Genomic DNA, 23,025 nt, shown 5'->3' with positions numbered 1-23,025 from the left:
TATTCTGGCCTAAAACTTACAAATAAATACTTCTTGGAAATTTAAGCCAACCTTTTATGTTATGGAAAATCTTTTGAGCTTCTCAGTAAGATAGTTTTAACAAAAGTTTTTGTTTGTTTTTGTTTTTTTAAATGACAGAGTACAGGATTAGTATAGGTTAATTAATTAATTTATTATTTGTTTCATTTGTTTATTTTTTGAGATGTAGTTTCACTTTTGTTGTTCAGGCTGGTGTGCAGTGGTGCCATCTCGGCTCACAGCAACCTCCGCCTCCCCAGTTCAAGCAATTCTCCTGCCTCAGCCTCCCGAGTAACCGGAATTACAGGTGCCCGCCACCATACCTAGCTAACTTTTATACTTTTAGTAGAGACAGGGTTTACCATGCTGGCCAGACTGGTCTTGAACTACTGACCTCAAGTGATCCACCTGCCTCGGCCTCCCAAAGTTCTGGGATTACAGGCATGAACCACTGCACCTGGCCAGTATAGATTAATTTCTAATTTATGATAACAGGCTTATAAGTTTGTTTATCAAGAAGTAATGACTAGCTCTGAGCTTGTTGTCACAACACACTTGTACCAACAGAGGCCCATTATTTCAGGGATCTTCTTGTTTCTAACACTGATACATAGTCTCTGTCTTTACTTGTTTATTTCTTAATTTCTCAGTTATATTTTGACCTACACTAAGGATTGAGGCTAATCATGTTCTGTTTTCAGTATTCCTAATCCTTGAATATCTTTCTAAATCCTTATTTACTTGTATTCAAACTTTTACAGCTCCATACCAAACAATCCCTTTTATAGAATATGACATTAACTTTGGGGGAAAAAAGGCCAGGCATGGAGGCTCATGCCTGTAATCCTAACACTTTTGGAGGTCAAGGCAGGTGGATCACCTGAGGTCAGGAGTTCAAGACCAGCCTGGCCAACATGGTGAAACCCCCCATCTCTATGAAAAATACAAAAATTAGACAGGTAGGGTGGTGGGCGCCTATAATCCCAGCTACTCTGGAGGCTAAGGCAGGAGAATCACTTGAACCCGGGACACAGAGGTTGCAGGGAGCTGAGATCATGCCACTGTACTCCAGCCTTGGGGACAAAGCAAGACTCCATCTCAAAAAAAAAAAAAGAAAATTGGAAAAAAGTACTTTTCTTTTTAGAATAAACTAATAATATCGGAGAGAACAAAGCTACTAAATATATCAATACTTCATGGCAACATGAAACCGTTACCTGCATGGTTACAAGTCAAATGAATGGAATGAAAGCAAAGGTTTTCATGAGTCAGTGATTGTAACTCTTACACCAGCTTTCAACTGTTTCCTGTTAACCCTTTGTTGTAATCCCCTATTCTCTATTTGCATATTTTTAAGGCCTCCCTTGTTGCTTGTTCAGATTCCAAAGAAGAATATTTTGTGTTCACGTGACAACTGTATGCTGTTGATCAGCTCAGTGGGATACTTTTGTCCACACAGCCAGTTAGGCACCCAAAGTGTTTTAGCCTCTGCTATTATCAACATAGAGTTTCCAGAGTTGGCCGGAGTTCATGTCTATTTCACAGTTTTAAAAAAAAGGAAAAATGAAGGCATGTGCATGGAAGGCCTAGAAGCAGTGTGCATTGCACCTCACATTGGCTACTACAGGCTGCTGCTGGGGAGTCTAGGATGTACCCTAGCCTCCTTTGCCACAAAGCTGTATTAATACTGTCTAGCAGATACCACATTTGGCAGAGTGGCTACAACTGGGGCTACTACTTGGTTGAGTTTGTAGTATTTTGTCATTCTCTCACATCTTTCTGATTGTTGTAGCGGACCAGAGTAAGGCATTAAATGAGGATGTGAGGGAGTCTTTAAGAGTGACTTTCATCTCTGTCTTTCTCCCCTGGATTCAATGTTATTTTTAAATTATCTTCTTAATGAGGAGGCCAGAGAGGAGTGACAGTTTCAGATACTTCTACTTGGCCTTCCTCACTGTAGTAGCTTTTATCCCACAGGCCAAGGAACCAGTGTGGAAATTCTGCCAACTATTGAGTATGTTCGTTCTAACCATATGGTCAAGCACATGGACTGAGTGGGCTCACTGTGAGCCAGACTAGGTCCTGGACTCCATTACTCTCCCTACTCCATCTACCCCCACTTTGACAATGGGCCACGATATTGCTTCAGGTCCCTGGGTCTTGATGTCAACTCAGGTTCTTATTCAGCAGTGATGGTTCATCTCCATGCAATGTCTGGATGTCCTCCTTTGCCCAGTGGTTACCCCAGAGGTTCTCATGGTTACCTCGGTAAACACTTGTGGATCTCTTTAGGGAAGGACTAGGGAATCATCAGTTATATAACTGAGGGGACAGAGTCCTTCCTCCTGAGAACTCATCCTCTCTTTCAGTTAATGGTTTCTACTTCTGAGAACTGGCTTATGGCCAGAAATTGGGCAAAAGGTCATGACTCTATTAACTGATTTATTTTAATCATATAACTGAAGCAGTGTTTCTGTTGCAATCCATTTATCTTGTCTCCTGGAACTTTGTGTCCTAGTAACCATCTCCAAAGTTTTTTGTGGTTAAGGTGCCCCTGGCTGTAACTAGTCTTGTTACTCTTTGTGATCATTGAGCCTACCCTGCTTTTGACAGTTAGTGGCCATCATCTGGTCTGTATTTTAGGATCCTGTCATCTCAGTTGCTCTCCTGGAACCCAGTTCTGTGTAGCATCTCCTACCATTTGCATCTTTTCCTACCAGCCTTAGTCTATAGAGGACAGCTTCCACAGGACTTCTTGTGGATACTGGTATCCCTTTCACTAGCTCATTCCTTCTCACTTTTGTCCTCCAGCTTCTCATAGAACAGAGTTAACTGATAGACTTTGGCTTTGGGTGGCATATCTACTCCAGTGTGCTCACTTCTCTGAGCCTTTGGATCCCTTCCATCCTTTGCCATTTGCCATTGAAATTCTAGAAGTTTAAATTTCATTTACTATAAACCACCACTTCTTCCCAACTTTCAAGAGCCAACTGGAGTTTTATTACCACTGTCTACTAGAGTCCTCTGTAGGGTGGTACATTCTTTGTCATGTCAAAGTGCTTCATTATCCATAAACTAGCTCTTATCTTACCTTAGGTTTCACCCTGTTTGATCCAGCATCTTTGGGGACCAGTCCTTTTATTACACCAAGTTGACTAGGTCCTGCAGCCCTACTGGAATGTAGTCCCTTCTTCCCTCAGCAGTGTCAGCCCTTTCATGGCTGGGTTATGTTGGACCTTCACCTTTGTTATTGAACTGGTGGCCAGGAGGGGAGAAGAGGGGTAAATCTGGAAGGGTGACATGTTCCCATATAAGGCAGAGGTTCTAAATAATCTCAAGGAAAAGTGGAGTGCTAGCCTTTAACTGGGAAGAAAGAGCCACTTCTGAAATCTGTAGATTTCAGATGAATCAAGCAATGCAAAGTTTTTTGAGTTCTTGAACTCAGATGTTCCTATGTTGTTTTTCTGGGTCCTACTCCTTCCCAGTTAGTTCCCTGAGCTTGATGTAGCAGACTTGGGAAAAAGAATATGCTGAGAATTCAACCTTCAAGGGAGCTCTGCTACCTATAATTAAGTCCTAGACCTGATCCTCAGCTTTTGATACCCTGCAGGAGATGGGTTCCTTTACAGACTTCCAAGGACACTCACTGAATTTAGTGCCGTTCATACCCACTCACTGAAGTTCTCTATCATGTATGCCTTACAACAGCACATGTATAGTGCTGTACAATGAACTTTCATTCATATCACATGTTGTGACAACTGCTGCCTTTTGAATTGATGCAAGTGCTTGTTCTCATGTTAAAACCATCTCAGTTATTAGCCATGACAAATATCATTACTTCAATTTTGAAAATGAATTGAGACACAGAGAGATTAATTTAACTGTCCAAAGTCACACAGCCAATAAGTGGCAGAATAGAATTTGTTCCCAGGTAGCCAAATACCAGAGTCTATGCCAATTTTCACTACAATGATGCTGATTCTCTTGGTACTGTTTGATGCCAACCAATTATGAATTTAAACTTAACTATAGCAACTGAAATCAAATGCCAGTATTTTGTGATAAAACAGACATCTGGATGAACCTTAATATGATTATGTTAATTTTATTCAGATAAACAGCTAAATGAAAAGACAGCATTTCATTATTTTTATAAAGGGTGGATTGATAATTCATGAGTTGAAAACATGACAGCAGATTGAAGATTCCTATTTTTCACATTGTGTGGCTTTCAGACTGTTCACCAGGCGTGTCAATACATTTCAGAAGAAATGTCCAGCTACCAAGACTGAGCTGCTAAATGCCAAATATTTTTAAATAATGTTACTAATTATTAGAATAAAGATTTCCCATGACCTGCTTCTTAATGGACCCTGCAACAATTCCTGATATGTCATAGAGAAAAAAACTCACAAGATTTTTTCCCGTCTTACTTTATTTGTCCTTAATTTTACTTGTTTTTTTATAAATAGTTAGTTGCGTATGCGTATATGTGCCTATTTTCACTTGCCATTGTGTCATCAGCTGATATTACACTGAGCCGAAATTATCCACATCTTCTTAAGTATGGAACAACTACATCGTCATAGAATTTATAGTGTTGAACAGTCACTAAGTTTGTGTTAAATTTGAATTTGGAGAATGAAAGAGGAGAGGTTATTAAAATTCCAGTGATACATAAGAGCAGGACCTTTTTTTAAAAAAAAAAAAAATCTCAGAGGCAGTTTCTTACAGATGACTTTAGAAATTAAGCCCTAAAAATATCCTTGGTGCACTGGTTTTTCTAAGTACTGGCATTCAGCAATGAAAATGTAGTGCTTTTCTTGTCCCTGTCTAGAGGAAAAAAGCACTATCAGTTATTTAGAATCTGATTTATACCTTAAGAGAGTAGCTGCCACTCTCTGTGATTTCAGGGAAGTCGGGTATCAAGGAGCAATTTTCAAAGAATTGAAAGCCGGTGCAGGGTTATGAATAAACTCTGAGAGCTTTGACCTTCCCTGTCAAATGATAAGGCCATAAATATGTTGGTAATTCTGCTTTGTTGTGAGGACCTGTTCTTTTTCATCATTGTGGAGTTTCTAGGATACCAAAAATTGATACCTGTAAAACTGAAACAAAAAATGTTATTGTATTAAAAATATTAGAAAAGTAGACAATACAGGACAGAGAACAGCTTTTTGCATGTTGCTTTTGAAATGTGTCTGGAATTGCACTATCCAATTTTGAAAACTTTACAAGGTCCAGTCAAATTCAGTATAACAATATGGTCACATTTTACCATTTATTTGAATGAAGGCAGCATAAGTGGTTTTTGGACAGGAACGGAGATAGTTAATGTATAATATTTTTAATGCTGTTTTCCCCAGTATGGCAAATTCATTATGAGATGTGGCTCATTCTTGCTCAGATGTAGGCTTTTTCAGTATTCACATACAGTACAGTGTGTTTGAGCATTTACAGTGCTGTTAAGCTTAAAGTGTTCTGTTTTACTGATTATGTTTCCATCTTCATTAAATAACTGTTGAGGAAACTTTTTTTCTCTGACTTCACCATTACCTTTCTCAGATTGATAGCCTAGGAGAAAATAAAGATAAGAAGGAGGAAAAAAAAAAAAACCCAGCCCAGATAACCCCTAGAGAAGAGGAGGGAAAAGTGGTCATTTTCTTTTACTTTAGAAACAAAAATAAAGAAATAAAACTTCTTATTTTTTACAATTTTAAAAGGGACGCTTAAACTCTTTTGAACAAACACATAAAAAACACCAAAAATGATTTTTCTGTTTTATAGTGGCCTAAAAAGCAGAAAGAGCACAAGGAATGAGGAGGGAAAAAGGCAGTGGGCATACAAAGATGAAATGGTGCAGACAAAACCATCTGGAAAGGGACAGCTAAAGATTGAGAGTATGTTACTTATCTATTTCTGTGTAACAGATTGCCCCAAAACTTGGTGGCTTAACACAACAATAAACATTTATTATCTTTCAAAGCTTCTCTGTGGGTCAGGAATTTGGGCTTGGCTGGACGTTTCAAGCTTAGGGTCTTGTATAGCTTGGTTGTCCTGGCGTCAGGCATCAGATCCCATGTGGCTGACAAGTTGGTACTGGCTGGTGGCGACGATGGGTGTGAGGTTGGATTCCTCTCAACATGGGCCTTTCCAAAGGGCTGCTTGAGTGTCCTCATGACATAAGGATTGGCTTCCCCCAGAGCAAGTAATCTTCAATAGCAAGCAAGAGGGCAGCTGTATTTTTTTTTTTTTTTTTTTTTATAATCTAGCTTCAGAAGTTACAACACACTCGCACTTCTGCAATGTCCTACTGGTCATACAGGTTAGCTTATTCAGTGCAGGGAATGCAAGGGCACAAATACCAGGAGGCAAGGTTCACTGGGCGCTGTTTTGGAGCTTGATTGCCACAGAGAAATAGGGAAGAGAGTGATAGACAAACACAGACACACAGACCTATATGAACAGGAGAGGGGAGAAGACTGGGTAGTTGAGTCAAGTCCAGGTTGGGGGTGATCATGTTCTCCTGAAGGGCGCTTGGTTTGTGACAAGTGTAAAGACTGCTTAATACCAGTAGTTAATTCTAACCCAACCTGTCACATCTAGTATGCTTAATTGTACTCTCATTGCAATAATCTTTTCCGCACCGAAATGGAAAGCTTAGGTGCATTAAGGCATATTTTTCTCAGAAATATTACCACAATTTTACCTTAAAGGATAAAAATCTATATATTTCCCCTCCAGCACACACACACACACACACACCAGTATCCGTGCTTTTACATTTCTCATGTCAAAGTGTTTTTTCTCATGTCACCTGATATAGAACAGGTATCAAAATAAGACCACTATAACAATGAAGGTTGTAATCTATATAATTTGAAAGGAGTGTTTAGTCTGACATTTTTGCCCAGACACAGTAGATTGTAGGTTATGAAGTACTTGTCAAGTTGCTTTCAGAAGACAACTGTATCCCGACATTCGAGATCCCCAAAATGAGAGGCAGGTACATTGACTTTCTAAAAGTAAAAGTAATTAATTGTGTTACCTGTGATTTAATCCATTTGTTTTCTAAACATAATGATAGCAGATGTTTTTTAAGCATTTACTCTTTGGCAGGCACTATTCTAAGGGTTTTGCGTTTCAAGCCATTAAATTCCCACAACGTTTTTATTCTGGTTTTCTAGTTAAAGAAAATGAAACTTAGACACAAATAGAAAGGCATTGAAGTCCATGAAGTCTTTCTCCAGCACCTACAATACTGTCTGTCTGTCTGTCTATCCATCCATCCATCCATCCATCCATCCGTCCATCCATCTATCTGAGACAGAGTCTTGCTCTGTCACCCAGGCTAGAGTGCAGTGGCACGATCTCCACTCACTCCAATCTCCGTCTCCTGGGTTCAAGTGATTATCCTGCCTCAGCCTCCCGAGTAGCTGGGATTACAGGTGCCCGCTACCATGCCGGGCTAATTTTTGTATTTTTAGTAGAGACGATGTTTTGCCATGTTGACCAGGCTGGTCCCGAACTCCTGACCTCAGGTGATCTGCCTGCCTTGGCCTTCCAAAGTGCTGGGATTACAGGCGTGAGCCACCGTGCCTGGCCTACTCTTAATGGTCACACTGCATGCAGGGTAGATTAACCCAGGCAAGTTCAAAAGAAGGATTCACTGACAATGACAGTGCTTTCCTCAGACTCCATGGACAGAATCTATAGTATCCCCAGACTTCTCAAGAGTTAGAAAAAGAAAATGGAATGCTTTCTGAAAGCTGGGAGTGTTTCTCCTGAGGGAAGGGGTCAACCTGGAGGTAGGTGGGTCTGATTTACTTTTTAAAGCAGTCATTTTCAGCGGCTGGATTGGAAACAGACTCTAGTGAGGCAAGAGGAGACCTTATTATGGCAAAGTGCACAGGATGGTAATGAATGAGACTGTGAGATGTGATAGGAAGTGATAGGAATTCTGAAACTATTTAGAATAGGGTCAATAAGATTTCGGGTTAGATGTGGGGTATGGGAAAAGAAGAAATCCTCTGGCCTAAGCAGTTGGAAAGATGGAGTAGCTCTCAACTGAGATCAAAAGCTGTGAATGGGGTTGGTTTGAGGTAAAAGGTCAAGATATGTAAAATAGGCAACGGGACGTGCAAAAGCAGAGTTTGGGAGGAAAGTCTGGGCTAGAGATGCAAATTTGGGATTCCACAACATCTAGATGATTGAGATCACGAAGAGTGTGAATACGGGCAGATGAGGGAGGAGGATCTTGCTGAGAGTAAGGAGCGAGACCCTCCATCGTTGAGAGTTTGAAAAGAAGGGGAAGAGTCAGTGAAAGATCCATGGGTTAAGAGGAAAATCGAAAGAGTGTGGTATTCTGGAAGCGAAGTAAGGATAATTTCTCAAACAGAGAGAAAGAGAACCCATTGCAAACACTGCTGATAGGTCAACCCAAATGAAAAGTAATAACTGACCATTGAATTTAGCAGCTTGGAAGTCACTGGATTTCTCAGTGAAAGCCAGTTTGGAAGAGTGATGGGGGCAAAAGCTTATTTGGTATGAATCTAAGACTGTATTAGGTTGTTCTTGCATCGCTATAAAGAAATCCCTGAGACTGGGTAATTTATAAAAGAAGAGGTTTAATTGGCTCAGGGTTCTGCAGGCTATACAGGAAGCATGGCAGCATCTGTTTCTGGGGAGGCCTCAGGAAGCTTCCAATCATGGCAGAAGGTGCAGGGGGAGCAGGTGCGTTACACAGCAAACGCAGAAGCAAGAGGGTGGGGGGAGGTGCCACACACTTATAAATGACTAGACCTCACGAGAACTCACTCTCACAAGAATAACATTAAGGGGATGGTGCTAAACCATTCATGAGAAATCCACCGTGATGATCCAGTCACCTCCTACCAGGCCCCACCTCCAACATTGGAGATTACAATTCAACATGAGATTTGGGCAGGGACAAATATGCAAACTATATCAAAGACAGAATAGAGGAGAAGAATTGCATACAGTGAATTTAGACAACCCTTTCTAGGAATCTTAATATAAAGGGGAACAAATAAATGGGGTAATGAGGTGGTAGATGGCAGATGAAGGAGGTCAAGAGTCATTATATGGAAACTACTAAGCTTAGTGTTTTCCTTTTGATAATATTTATTGTACTCCTACTGTGTACCTAATACTATACAGGTGTGTGTGTGTGTGTGTGTGTGTGTGTGTGTGTGTGTGTGTGTATATATATATATATATATATATATCAATGAAACTGGGTGCAGTGGCTTATGCCCCTAGTTCCAGCTCCTCAGGAGGCTGAGGCAGGAGGATCACTTGAGCCCAGGGGTTTGAGGCCATTTGATCAGTGTAGCCAGAACCCATCTCAAAATTAAATAAATAAATAAATAAATAAATAAATAAATAAAGAAGATCTGTTCCTCTCCTTGAGGCATTTATCTTCTGGTAAGGGAATTAGACTTGAAACAGTGTGTGTGGAGAGCAGACGGTATGCAAGTAGCCCAGGTTTACAAGTTCAGTGAAGGATTCTGAGAAGGATAGTGAATTAGGTGGCATCTGAACTGAGTATTGGGACTTGTACCATCTGAATATTAAGCCTACCTGCTTTTCATTCATATTTTCTAAGATCAGGGGAGGGGAGAAGCACAACTGTCCTTGTTTGTTCTTGTCTTATGGTACTGAACTAAAAAAAAAAAATGACTTTTGTATCTCAGTTTCCTTGTTCATAGCCGAGTTACTGATTTTGCTTTAACCATTCTTTGGAAAGCCCAGTAGGCATGTTTTGAAAACATGAATAAGTGTTTCACACAGACTTATCTGCATCCTCCCCATATTCCGTCACCAACACAGAACAGCCAAATGAATGGAGACATGATGACATAGGAAATAAAGAGAATGGGACATTCTGTTGAAGATACATGGATGAGGTCAAAGAAGAAGGGTATTCACTGACTTATTCATTCATTCATGCACTGTACAAGTATTTATTATTTACGATAAACTTTAGGCAAGGTCATGCAAAAGCTTAATTTGGAAATTGAATATAGGGAACACAAAGGAAGAATGGGGAAAAAGCAAGCAATGAGAGAAATGAGCCAGACTGGCTTTTAAAGTTAGAGCCTAGAAGGACATGACGACATAGTAAAAACAAATGGGCTTAAAATCACAGCATACTTGGGTTCAGATATCACACCTACTGTTACTAGTTATCTTGAACAAGTTCATTACTGCCCTGAGTCTGCAATCTTTATTTTAGCAGTAATTCTACCACTTGAGGTTGTTATAAGAATTATAGTGGCCAGCAGAATATCTGCACCTAGCAAATACTCAAAAATTGTTTCCTCACTGCTATCATCTGAATGTTTGTGTGTCGCCCCCGCCCCCCGCCCCACAAAACTCCTATATTGAAATCCTAAACTCCACGTTTGGAAATGGGTCTTTAGGAGATGCTTAGGTCATGAGAATGGAACCCTTGAAAGGGATGGGTACCGTTCTAAAGGAAGCCTGAGAGAGATCCTTTGCCAGTTTTGCCACATGAGGACAGACTGAGAAGGTGCCATCTATGAACCAGCAAGTAGGTACTAACCAGACACTGAATCTGCCAGCACATGGATCTTGGACTTCCCAGGGTCCAGAAATTTGAGAAGTAAATTTATGTTGTTTATAAGCTACCAGTTTGTGGTGTTTTATTATAGTTGTCCAAATAAACTAAGATACTCTTTTTTTTTTTTAAGAAGTCTCACCCTTGTCCCCCAGGCTGGAGGGCAATGGCACGATCTCGGCTCACTGCAACCTCCACCTCCTGGGTTCAAGCAATTCTCTTGCCTCAGCCTCCCAAGTAGCTGGGATTACAGGTGCCTGCCACCACGCCTGGCTAATTTTTTTTTTTTTTTTTTTTTTTGTATTTTTAAGAGAGACGGGGTTTCACCATGTTGGCCAGGCTGATTGCGAACTCCTGATGTCAGGTGATCTGCCCACCTCCCAAAGTGCTGGGATTACAGGCGTGAGCCATCACGCCCGGCCAACATACTCATTTTTCTCCCTGTTTTTTCTTTAACTTGATCTTTCTCATTATTTCTTCCAGGTTATAGAGTTTGATAGTCATGCTGGTTTTCGAAATAAATAAATGCAAAATTGTTGTCTTTCCCCCCACACTTTCTTCAGGAGCACTAACAGTATCCCATGAGTATTATGAACATGAGTGAAAAAAGTCACCAGACACCCAACATTCAGTTAAGCATGCTGAACATCAGCCATACTACATTCTCAGCTGGCAGAAATGCTGCCTGGAATTTGTTAATGAATAGGATCATTCCGGTAGTTCTCCCTACTGTTGAACCATCTCCCCCCTTATCCTCCATTCCCCTGTCAGTCTTAATGACTTGTAGCTTCTGAGATAACATCAAAGCGAAGTGCATGGGGATTGATGAATAGCTCATCTGACAAAAGGTAGGGGGTTCAGGTAGAAGGAATGTTTGTGCTGACAGTAATTGTGGGAAGCTCATTGTCTATGGAAGGGGACTCTCTTTGGTAGCTCTTTTATAGTAAGAAAGTTGGAGCAGTTCATAATACAGGAAGAAAGTTGAAATATGTATTGCAGTACCAGGATTCCAATCAATTCTTTAACAATTGTGAGAAAAGATGGGAAATATGTTAGTATATTTAGAATCTGAATGAAATATTATTGAAATTATTACTAGCACTTAATAAAGATAACATTGAGTTGCCGCAGTATTTGGCTAAATTCATGTGAGAATTCCAAAAAATAACTTGAAGAATTTCATATTGGGTATAGTGACCAAATATTAGGCTTCAGAAGGAGTTCTTATAACTTTTTTAAAAAATGATGAACAAAGTAAAAGAGGTACACTGTTACTTAAAAATTCATTTACTAAAAACGAGAGCTTCTGTATGACAAATTGGAGACATTACTCTCCTTAAGATATCTTAATGTCAGCTGGGTGCCGTGGTTCATGCCTGTAATCCCAGCACTTTGGGAGGCCGAGGTGGGCAGATCACGAGGTCAGGAGTTTGAGACCAGCCTGGCCAACATGGTGAAACGCCGTCTCTACTAATAATAAAAAAATTAGCCAGGCGTGGTGCTGGGCGCCTGTAATCCCAGCTACTCGGGAGGCTGGGGCAAGAGAATTGCTTGAACCCAGGGGGTGGAGGTTACAGTGAGACGAGATCGCACCACTGCCCTCCAGCGTGGGGGCAACAGATTGAGACACTGACTCAAACAAACAAACAAACAAACAAAGATATCTTAATGTGTCGTGGAGGTATAATGTTAAAATGTTTTTCTTTTCCCTTCTTTCTGCTAATATTTTATCTTAGTCTTATGCGGGCTAATCACTCTTTTTCTTTAAAAATTACTGGAGCAAAGTGGCCAGGTTTTTTAAAAAAAATAAAAAGCAGAAAGGAAAGAAAGTGTGGGTTCAAATTAAACCTGGAGGACCTGATAAAGGGAGAAAAGTAAATCAACATGTATAATATGAATGCTTGAAATGCTGTTCTCAGCACCTTCGACGTGTTATTTAGTCCTGAAAATAACTCGGGGAGGCAGTATTGTAGTCCTCATTTTACATAAACACATAAAATTACATTTTAAATGTATTTCGAGCACTAGTGACAGGGTATTCGTGATTATTGGGTGTGTACAGTTTACTTGTAGTATCCGATTAAGCAAACATTATCTAGATCGGGGTGTCCAATTTTTTGGCTTCCCTGGGCCACAATGGAAGAAGAACAATTGTCTTGGGCCACACATAAAATACGCTAACACTAACATACTGATGAGCTTTAAGAAAATAGCAAAATTATCTCACAATGTTTAAAGAAAGTTTATGAATTTGTGTTGGGCGACGTTCAAAGCTGTCCGGGGCTGCATGCAGCTCCTGAGCCGTGGATTGGGCAAGCTTGATCTTAACAAAGAATACTGGGTGTGTCTCTTGAGTCCTTTCAGTTCACCTGGACCTTCCCTCATCTACTCAGATACTGAGAGAAGATTTTTCGAAGCATATTGACACCTTTTCATCAATGCATTTTCTTTAAACAATGAAACAATCAGGTATTTCTTTGATACATGTGTTCCTTCCACTATGTTGTAAGTCCAACAGAAAAAAAAAATTCGATTCTTGTTCTTCAAAGAAAGTTTGTTCTTTTTAGGGATACAATATGAACCTCTTTGAGGGATGCAATGCAGTACCAAAGTGCTACATTTTGTAGCGTAAATAATTAAAATGGTAGCTTTCAGGAGGAAGTCATCTTTGTTATTTGGAACACATAGGAAGTTTTCATTAAAAAAGTAAAGCTTGCGTTTTGACGTTTCTCTGGATTAAGGATGGAGAAACGGTATAGGAACAGACAGGAGAGCATGGGCATCCTGATCATATGCTACGTTAAGAAAAGCATTTATCTAAAGTAATTTGAAAACTCTGAGATCACTGTAATTCAAAATATGTCTTTCAATGCAACCTGTCCTGTTGCTGCTGTCAGTAACGCTTACTTCTGGGATAAATACTGTCTCTAGAAGTCATCATTTAAAATGTCTGTATCTTTTGAAGAGACCAAGAGTGGGTTTTCCTCTGACTGGAATAAAAGGAAGGCATGAAGATAAGATATGATCCATTGTAAAAAAAAAAAAAAAAAAAAAAAAAGGTATACATGCAGAGGTCATAACAAAGCAGAGACCTCAATGTCATGTTTTATTTTGAAATATCCAATGTGAGGTAATCGATAAGTAAATTAGCCTATCATTAGAGTAATTTACCATCTCTAACAATAGTAGGCATTTCATACATATTTTTGACTTTTGAATAAACAAACTAACCCAACTAGCATTAATAAGGTTTTTTATTTTTTTGGTAACTGCTGAGTATTGTCATTAACCCTTTAATAGTACAACTAGCTCATGTCAGAACGTGTATGTGATTTCAGCCGGAGGTTACTGACTAACTTCTAAAACAAAATCAAATAGAAGTTATTAAATTCAAAACACATTCTTGAAATGTTCTGACTATGGAAATATTAAACCAAAATATGCTAGTTTTGGGTGCTGTGTGAAAAATATTATTCCAAATCAACATTTTCCTAAGTCGATTTCATGAAATGAGGTTTCCGTGGGAAATTACGAGATGATATTTGAGCAGCAAAGGGAGGTTCTGTGGTAAAGTAAATTTGGGAAACACTTATTCAGGTAAACAGGGTTTCTGTTTACTTGTTTTTGCTGCAGAACTACCTAGAACATCTAACATGCTGGCATACATCGTGGTTTCCAAGAGGGGAATTGACAAAGCGATTTTTCCAATCTGTATTTGACCCTGGGAGTAATATTCTATGGAAAGCACTTTAGAACATGTTCTAACATGATCTGAAATTCTAAAAGCTATCCGTATATAAGATATTAATGCTTTTTCAAAGGGAAAACCCCTCAATTTAATATATATATACATGCAACATTAATTTGATACAGGCTATTTCAAATAAACCCAATGCACTTTTATTTTGAATTCTACATTTGTGGAGCAGAATCAAAGAAAACATATAAGACTCTGAAGTTTTATAACTACAAGTTCACTGGAGAGACCCTTTATCTTGTGTCTACTTTCAGCTATGTGAGCAGTCACAGTATGAAAATATACCAGCACAAAAGTCTGTTGTATAGGAGAAGTAACCTTTTTTTCCTGCTAAATATAATCTAGGTACTTCTGTCTGCTTCCTTTACTCTTCTTTCCTGCAGGCTATTTAATGTCCTGCAGTGTTTGTTGATAAATTTTTTAAGTACCTGGACCAGCTAACAAAAGATGAGCTACCAGAGACTGGCCTTGTGTTTAATCCGTCTACAGCAATGTTTCGTTCATACGGGGTCTAACTGTGTGTCACTAATTGTGGCTGCCATTAGCCTCCGAGTGTAGGTTCAGCATTAACAACAACTTGATGAATGCATGGCCACTTTATAAACTAGCATTGGCACCTTCTCCTTGAATTTTTTACACTAAATCTGATGCATTTATGTTCTTTCTGTGTTCAGTGCTTTGTGAATGATCTTGTTAATTTGCTGTATAGTGTGTGATATCCACACTGAAATATCTTAGCATAAAACTTGGCATAGTTATTGGATTTAAGGATGTGGGTATGTAAACAGAATTCAGATATCTCTCTGGTATTTTTCTTCTTCTTTTTTTTTTTTTTTTTTTTTTGTAGAGACATGGTTTCACTATGTTGTCCGAGCTTGTCTCCAACTCCTAGGCTCAAGTGATCCTCCCACCTCAGCCTCCTAAATTGCTGGGATTACAGACATGAGCTACCACGCCCAGTCAATGTTTGATATTTTTCAGAGGCAAAATCTAGAGTCAGCTTTAATCTTTTCTCTCAGTTATGTTTTGTCCTTTGGAAAGTAGGGGCATAGTACAAAACAAAGGGACAGCGATTTCTCACCCCTTCATAGCTATCTATTTGTGTGTATTTTGTTCTACCTTGACATGACAGTCTAGGGAAAGTAATACTATTATGCTGTCTGTGTTTAACATGATCATAAGTTTGCTTTCCAGCACACATACCAAGCAACATCTTTGTTACCTTTCCCTAAATTACAATTTCATACTTATTAAGGTTGTTAGATGTGCTGAAATAACCACAATTGGAAAAGCAACCTGACTGTGATTGATTTTTGTTCTTTCTTTACTATATAGGACTGCCTTTGACTTCAAAGAGTTATCTTAGTTCAGAAAAGAGGCCAGAGCAGGAACCTGTGAAATGATTCATGGGAGAAGATGGAAGTAAATGATGAGTTCATATGCTTCTAGTCTTCAGTAATGGCATAAATCCTTAGGGAAGTTCTTTAATGTCAGCCTGTATGCCTGCCTGTGTCAAATCACATATAGGCTGGCACATACTATGAATTAAGAAATCTGGGGAATGAACAAAAATTCCTTTATACAGTTGTTCATTTTCAAAAGATGTCACATAGACTTGAAGATACAGGTAGAAAGCAAAACACTGCTCTCGTTTAACCATAAAAACTGTATTCGCATTTTATAAACACAAAGACCATTCACATATGGCTAAGCACCTTTCTGGAATGAGAGAAAACGTGGTTAATTGATTGTGGGCTAAGGCCTATCTGTGACTTCTCAAGTCCACAAATGAGTTTATTCCCAGAATGAAAATTTTAAGGTCTGTTGATTCTTAAAATAATGAGGAAGGCAATGAATATATAGCATGCTTACTACTGTGTCATTTAAATCATTGGATTTTATAACAGCCCTCTTCTCCCTGGGAGAATAAAAGTTAACATGTATATGTGCTGTTTCCTTTGCATTATATGATACAAGTTGAAGAATATTCTCTTAGGGAGCTAATATCACAAGTTGAAAAACACTTCCTTCTTTGCTTCGCCATTCTTAACGGAAGTCACCTAGGAGCACCAAACATGCTAACATATTCAGCTAGGCACCGCCAAACCATTAAGCAGGCCACAAACCGAGGAAAGAAAGTCGTCAATTAAGAGACAAGAACTAACTGTAACACAGTGAAAAGGAGACAGCCCAAGAACACAGGACTTCCTCTTTGATAAGTGATGGAGAAGTCGCATTCTAACAACAGGTCTCATTGTCAGAAACACTGTTATCAGATGCAGAAGTGCAGAGATCTGGACAAGGTGTACCTTCCTTTCCTTGTTCCGCTGGTGCTTTCTTGAGCCCTCCACTCTCTGCCACCCAGTGTCCAGAATGCTGCAGGTTACCTATAACCCTTCTGAAATTGCTGTGTTTTCTGATGGGAACCCTAAGAGTACTGCCCTTCAACAGGAAACTGGGTGGCGATCCACCTGTATGATAAGTCATCACCAATTCCTGTTCTTTCTCTGCTGAAGCCAATGTAATACTAAGGAAATCCGAATTTCTAAACATCTGTCTCATCAACTCCTTCTTTTTTTTTTTTTTTTTTTTTTTTTTTTTTTGAGACAGAGTATTGCTCTGTTGCCCAGGCTGGAGTGCAATGGCCCGATCTCGGCTCACTGCAACCTCTGCCTCCCGGGTTCAAGCAGTTCTTCCACCACAGTCTCCCGAGTAGCTTGGATTACAGGCACCCACCATCACATCCAGCTAAGTTTTGTATTTTTATAGAGACAGGGTTTCACCATGTTGGCCAGGCTGGTCTTGAACTCCTGACCTCAGGTGATCCGCCCACCTCGACCTTCCAAAGTGCTGGGATTACAGGTGTGAGCCACCGCACCTGGCTTCATCAACTCCTTCTATTAGAAAGTTTTGCTGGGTGCAGTGGCTCAAGCCTGTAATCCCAGCACTTTGGGAGGCCGAGACAGGTGGATCATGAGGTAAGGAGATCGAGACCACCCTGGCTAACACGGTGAAACCCTGTCTCTACTAAAAAATACAAAAAATTAGCGGGCACGGTGGTGGGCGCCTATAGTCCCAGCTACTCGGGAGGCTGAGGCAGGAGAATGGCGTAAACCCGGGAGGCGGAGCTTGCAGTGAGCTGAGATCCGGCCACTGCACTTCAGCCTGGGCGACAGAGCAAGACTCCGTCTCAAAAAATAAAATAAAATAAAATAGAAAGAAGGTTTTGTTACCTCTTTGAGCATTTGTTTTAAAAGTGTGCTAGGTTTGGCATCTAGGGATGGTCATTTGTATTATGTCTAGTATATCTATCTTCAGAGAGAATTATTTATATAATGGAGAATGGTAGAAAGAAACAAATCTCAAATTTGTGTGGCAAGCTATTCAATATAAATCAACTTGGGGGGGAATTCTATACAAAGGAATAAAGGCAGCTCTTACCTAAAAGATAATAAAAAACTTTTTTTTAAAAAAAAAAAAGCAAGGCCAGGAGTCGTGACTCACGCCTGCAGTCCCAGCACTTTGGGAGGCCAAGGCGGGTGGATCACTTGAGGTCAGGAGTTCGAGACCAGCCTGGCCAATGTGGTGAAACCCCATCTCTACTAGAAATATAAAAACTAGCTGGGTGTGGTGGTGCCCGCCTGTAGTCCCAGCTACTCAGGAGGGCTCAAGAGGGTTGTAGATGCATCCTGCCCAGGTCTTCAGTGCACATTAACATCCCTTCTCTTTTCCCCTTCTTAATGATCATTTCTTCTCTCCTTCAGGGAAAGCACAGATTGCATGTAGACACTGGAATGGAGGGTAATTGGTGCGGCCTTATTCCTGTTGGACAGCCTTGTACGCAGGTTACAACCACAGGCCTCAAGTGGAACCTCAGTAAGTAGAACCTTTCCATAAAGGAATGATGTTTTTTTCTTTTTTTCTCTGTTTCTTTTTTTTTTTAATGTCTCTGTGGTCTATACCTAGGAGGAATTGCTGGGTCTTCTGATAACTCTATGTTTAACCTATTGAGGAACTGCCAGATTACCTTCCAGTGTGCCCGAACCATTTTACTATGTGCCGTGTAAGAGGGTTCCAGTTTCTCCACATTCTCAACACTTGGTATTATCTGTTTGCTGGTTTATAGCCATCCTAGAGCATGTGAAGGTGGCATCTCACTGGGGTTTTGATTTTCATTTCTCTGATGACTACTTATGTCAAGCATCTTTTCTTGTGCTTATGGAACATTCGTATATCTTCATTGGAGACATGTCTATTCAGCTCTTTTACCCATATTTTAATTGGCTATTTTTACATTGAGTTGTAAGAGTCCTTTATGTATTTTAGATACAAGTCCTTTACCCAGGTGTGTGACTTGCAAAAATTTTTTAGCCCTTAGCATATATTTTCACTTTCTGAAATGTAATTAACTAAATTAACAAATGTTAATGAAGTCTATGTTTTTTCTTTTGTGGATCGTACTTTTGGTGTCATATTAAAGAACTCTTTGCCCCACCTTCTTCACGATTTTGTGTATTTGAAAATCCTACTTTACTTTCCTAGAGAAGCAGCAAGTTCTTTTCGTAGTCAAATCTCTGACATAAGATTTGCTGCTCTTATTAAATTTTAAAATGTTTTCCAGTAATTGTGAACTGTATTAGGTCCTAGTAGTACTAAAACCGAGTTAAAAATATTAAAAAGTAAGGGGGTCCTGTTCATGAGATAAATACTGATTCCGAAAGGAACCATCAGTCATTGTGAAATGAATCAACTCTAGTCTTTCTAAGAATAGCAATAATTTAATCAAAGAGCTGTGACTGAATGTCAAAGGGATCATCTCCTGATTGACCAATATGGCAAAGTTGTACAAGTAAAATATGGAACTATGTCATTCTTTTCTAACAAGTAAAGCACTTAGATTCCCACAAGAAAATAAATCTTTTTCCAAGAAATAAATATTTTGAAACACAAAGACTTGTAAAAAGACCTTTCTATGAGCCACTGCTGAAACAATTAGGAAAAACTAGAGATATTTTGAAACAAATGTCTAGAGAGCTCATCAGAATTTGAAAGGACTGCGAGAACACATCTCCAGCGCACAGAAATATGTGACAAGCTTTGAAGCTGTTTAGCTGAAATTGACATGAGCTCCCATTGGAAGCTTTTTTGAAAACGTTCTGGTCCCAAACAACTGTTTTATTTTTTATAGTTCTCATTATTTCCAAGGGCATCCAATCTAGACCGTGGTGAACTTCCTGCTGGATCTGGGAGCAATCACACTTTTCAGGGCTGGCACCATGACAAAGGAGCACTGAGCAAACAGGAACGTTGGCACTAGGAGCAGGTGCCCCAGCTTCCTTTATCTTATAGTAATAAAAAAGAGTCATACATTAGACATGATTCTTCTGGGATCTTTAGAATGTTCTTTGATCCTGTACTTCCCACAGCAATATGCACATTGTGTTAGTCCATTCTCACATTGCTGTTAAGAACTACCTGAGACTGGGTAATTTATAAAGAAAAGAGGTTTAACTGACTCACAGTTATGCAGGCTTACCAGGAAGCATGACCAGGAGGCCTCAGGAAACTTACAATCATGGCGGAAGGTGAAAGGGAAGTAGGCCCCTTCTTCACATGGCAGCAAGAGAGAATGAGAGCGATGAGGGACGTGCCACAGACTTTTAAACCATCAAATCTCATGAGAAGTCATTTACTACCACGAGAACAGCAAGGGGGAAGCCCGCTCCCATGATTCAGTCACCTCCCACCAGGTTCCTCCACCAACATTGGGAATTACAGTTCACCATGAGATTTGGGTGGGTACCTGCAGTCAAATCATACCACACATCCTCGTTCTGTGTAAGACTTTCTCTGGTAAGGGGGCCTTTAGCATGATGAGGGCAGGGCTCTTAACCTTCCTGAGATAACTTTTGATCCAACCTGCATGTAATACGCCATTACTTATTTATATAGTTACACAACACTTTGACTTTTGAAGTAATTATTTATTCTACAGCTTCATAAAAATAAAAAAAAAACTTCATGGGATATGCAAAGCAATACAGTTGAAACACAAAGTGTTTCATCAATTACCTGTTGTAAAAGCACTAATTCATGGGGTCTTCTGATAGGTAATATTGCCTCATTAAAAGTTAATAAAAATAAATGTGACATCATGTTGACTTGAAGAAAAGCGGGTAGATTTCATTCACAGAGAGGGTCCCTGCCTTCCTCAGCGCTGTTGTCTGTGACAGCAGAGCCCTGAGGTCAGGGTTATTTTATCAGTCATGGCTGCAAAGGGACAGGGTGAAGGCGGGCTTGCAGAAAGAGAAGGAGTATGCAGACGTTTAGTCGGGGGCAGCTTACTTCTTGAGTTAATGGGAGTAAGCAGGTTTTTGTGAAGAAACTTGTCAAGGTCGTCAGGTGTGGCCCCACGGCTTGATCGCTACCTGTCTCCACCCACTCTAAGTACGTGATGCTAGAAGTTCTAAAAGTAGTTGGATTTATCTGTTACCAGGTTGCAATATTTCACATGCCATTCTAACATTAAAAAAAATTGTATGAATGATACCTAGGTACCGATCATCCAGGAGTGAACCTTTTCAAATATTATTACTGAAGCTGCCTATATTTACAGTCTTTTATTTCATAGCAATATGCTATGAATATTCTTTGACTTGTGTCTTGCATAAGAGTTTCTCTGGGATATATACAGTTGGGAGTGAAACAGCGTATCATAGATAATCACATCTTCACCTTTATGAGATACACATACTGCTCTGCACAGTGGCTGTACCAGTGTGCACTCAGCCCAGGAATACATAGAAACTCCCCTGCTCCTTATCCTCAACAATTCTTGCTATTATCAAACGTAATCATTTTTGCCAGCCTGATGAGTGTCAATGATATGTTTTTGTGGTGTCTGCTGATAAGGCTAAGCATCTTTCTGTAGTTATGATTCATGCTGGTTTCTTCTTCTGTGAATGGCTACTTTCTTTTGCCTATTTTTCCATTGGGATGTTAATTCGTAGAAGTTCTAAAGACTTTTTCCTGGCTGTACTTTGACTTTTCAGTTTGTTCATGGTGTTTTTATATGAACAGAGTTTATCGAGTTAAATGTAGTCAAAATTTACCAGATTTGTCATTTTCGTGTAAGTCACCTTTCTATTCCCCATGGTCATAAAGGTACTCTCATTTAAGTTTTAAGTTTCGTGTTTAGGTCTTTTCTTTCACCTGAAATTGATTTTTGTATATGATATGAGATAAGGATCTAGTTTTTTTAAAGATAATGAATTGCCCTCACATCATTTATTAATCCTTTCGCCAGTGATTTGCAGTGTATGTAGCACAGGTGTTCATATGTATGGGTATGTTTCTTAGATCTGTTTTGTTCCTTTGGCTTACATACTTCTTCCTGTGCTGGAGCCACACTGCCTTCATTACCATAGCTTTATAATAAATATTGAAATGTGCTAAGTTGAGTCCTCAGACCTTGTTCTTCAAAATTGTCACTCTATTCCTGGCTTTTTGCTCTTTTTTGTTTGTTTTTGACACAGAGTCTCACACTGTCACCTGGGCTGGAGTGCAGTGGCACAATTTCGGCTCACTGCAACCTCCGCCTCCTGGGTTCAAGCAGTTATCCTGCCTCGGCCTCCTGAGTAACTGGGATTACAGACACCTGCCACTACACCCAGCTAATTTTTTTTTTTTTTTTTCATTCTTAGTAGAGACAGGGTTTCAGCAGGTTGGCCAGGCTTGTCTGGAACTACTGACCTTGTGATTCACCCACCTTTTCCTCCCAAAGTGCTGGGATTACAGGCGTGAGTCACCACACCCGGCCTGCTTTTCTTTATAAATTTTAGAAGTAACTTGAAAAGTGCCTCTCTGACACAATTCTATTATAATTTTTACTGCAATTACATTTAATGTCTAGATTAATTTGGGAAGAATCGAAAAATTGGGGAAGAAAATTTCTACATGAAATTGAGTCTTCCCATCCACAAATTTAGTTTAGCTCTCTATTTACTTAGAACTTTTAAATTCCTTTCAATAATTTTATAATTTTCTCTACAAACATCCTATGCATTTTTATAAGGTTTATTTCTATAAACCCTATATTTCGTGTCCCTAGTACAAATTATACTTTTAATAAATTACATTTTCTGTTTGTTGGTGATATATAGACACATAATTCACTTTTGTCTCTTTTCATATTAATATATTGATGAACATTTATTATATCTGAAAATGTGACTATAGAGTCACTTGGTTTTTTATACACAATCGTATTTCTATTAATAATCAAGTTTTCTTCCGCAGTCTGTAACAAATAGAATTAAGTTATTATAATGGACTGAAAAAGCCTTTTTGTTGGTTTCCTTATGTAACAAAGTGCAGAGATAAGTACCTATAGGGCAAGGGTTCTATTATTTCCTCAGCCTTTGCCTTAAAATCTGAGATGTCTGTTGCAACTCCAGCTGTACTCTGCCTAGTACGCATCAGAAGAGAGGAAAGGGAAGGGAGCAGGAAGGGTCTGTAACAGGAATCACAGGCATCAGAGACATCAGAGATTCCTGGCATTCTCAGAAACCCTTCCTGTGTCTCATCTTTTGCCTCAGTGGCCAGAACGGTAAAAAATAGTCACCCTAGCTTCAAAGGAGGCTAC

At 39.5% G+C, this 23,025-nt stretch overlaps 1 protein-coding gene across 2 annotated transcripts in view; it reads left to right on the top strand.

The window, feature by feature from the left end:
* The window catches only part of TPK1 (thiamin pyrophosphokinase 1), a 396,830-nt gene that overhangs the window by 283,092 nt on the left and 90,713 nt on the right, over positions 1-23,025 (top strand). For both annotated transcript variants that reach the window (XM_025380408.1, XM_025380409.1), the window contains one exon: positions 18,146-18,257. In XM_025380408.1, the coding sequence (XP_025236193.1) occupies positions 18,146-18,257 (112 nt within the window). The remainder of the gene's footprint in view (positions 1-18,145; positions 18,258-23,025) is intronic.

This window comes from Theropithecus gelada, chromosome 3 (genome assembly GCF_003255815.1).
Source record: "Theropithecus gelada isolate Dixy chromosome 3, Tgel_1.0, whole genome shotgun sequence".
Taxonomy (NCBI): domain Eukaryota; kingdom Metazoa; phylum Chordata; class Mammalia; order Primates; family Cercopithecidae; genus Theropithecus; species Theropithecus gelada.
Note: the sequence above shows the minus strand (reverse complement) of the source record. Positions and strands in the feature narration are given on the sequence as shown.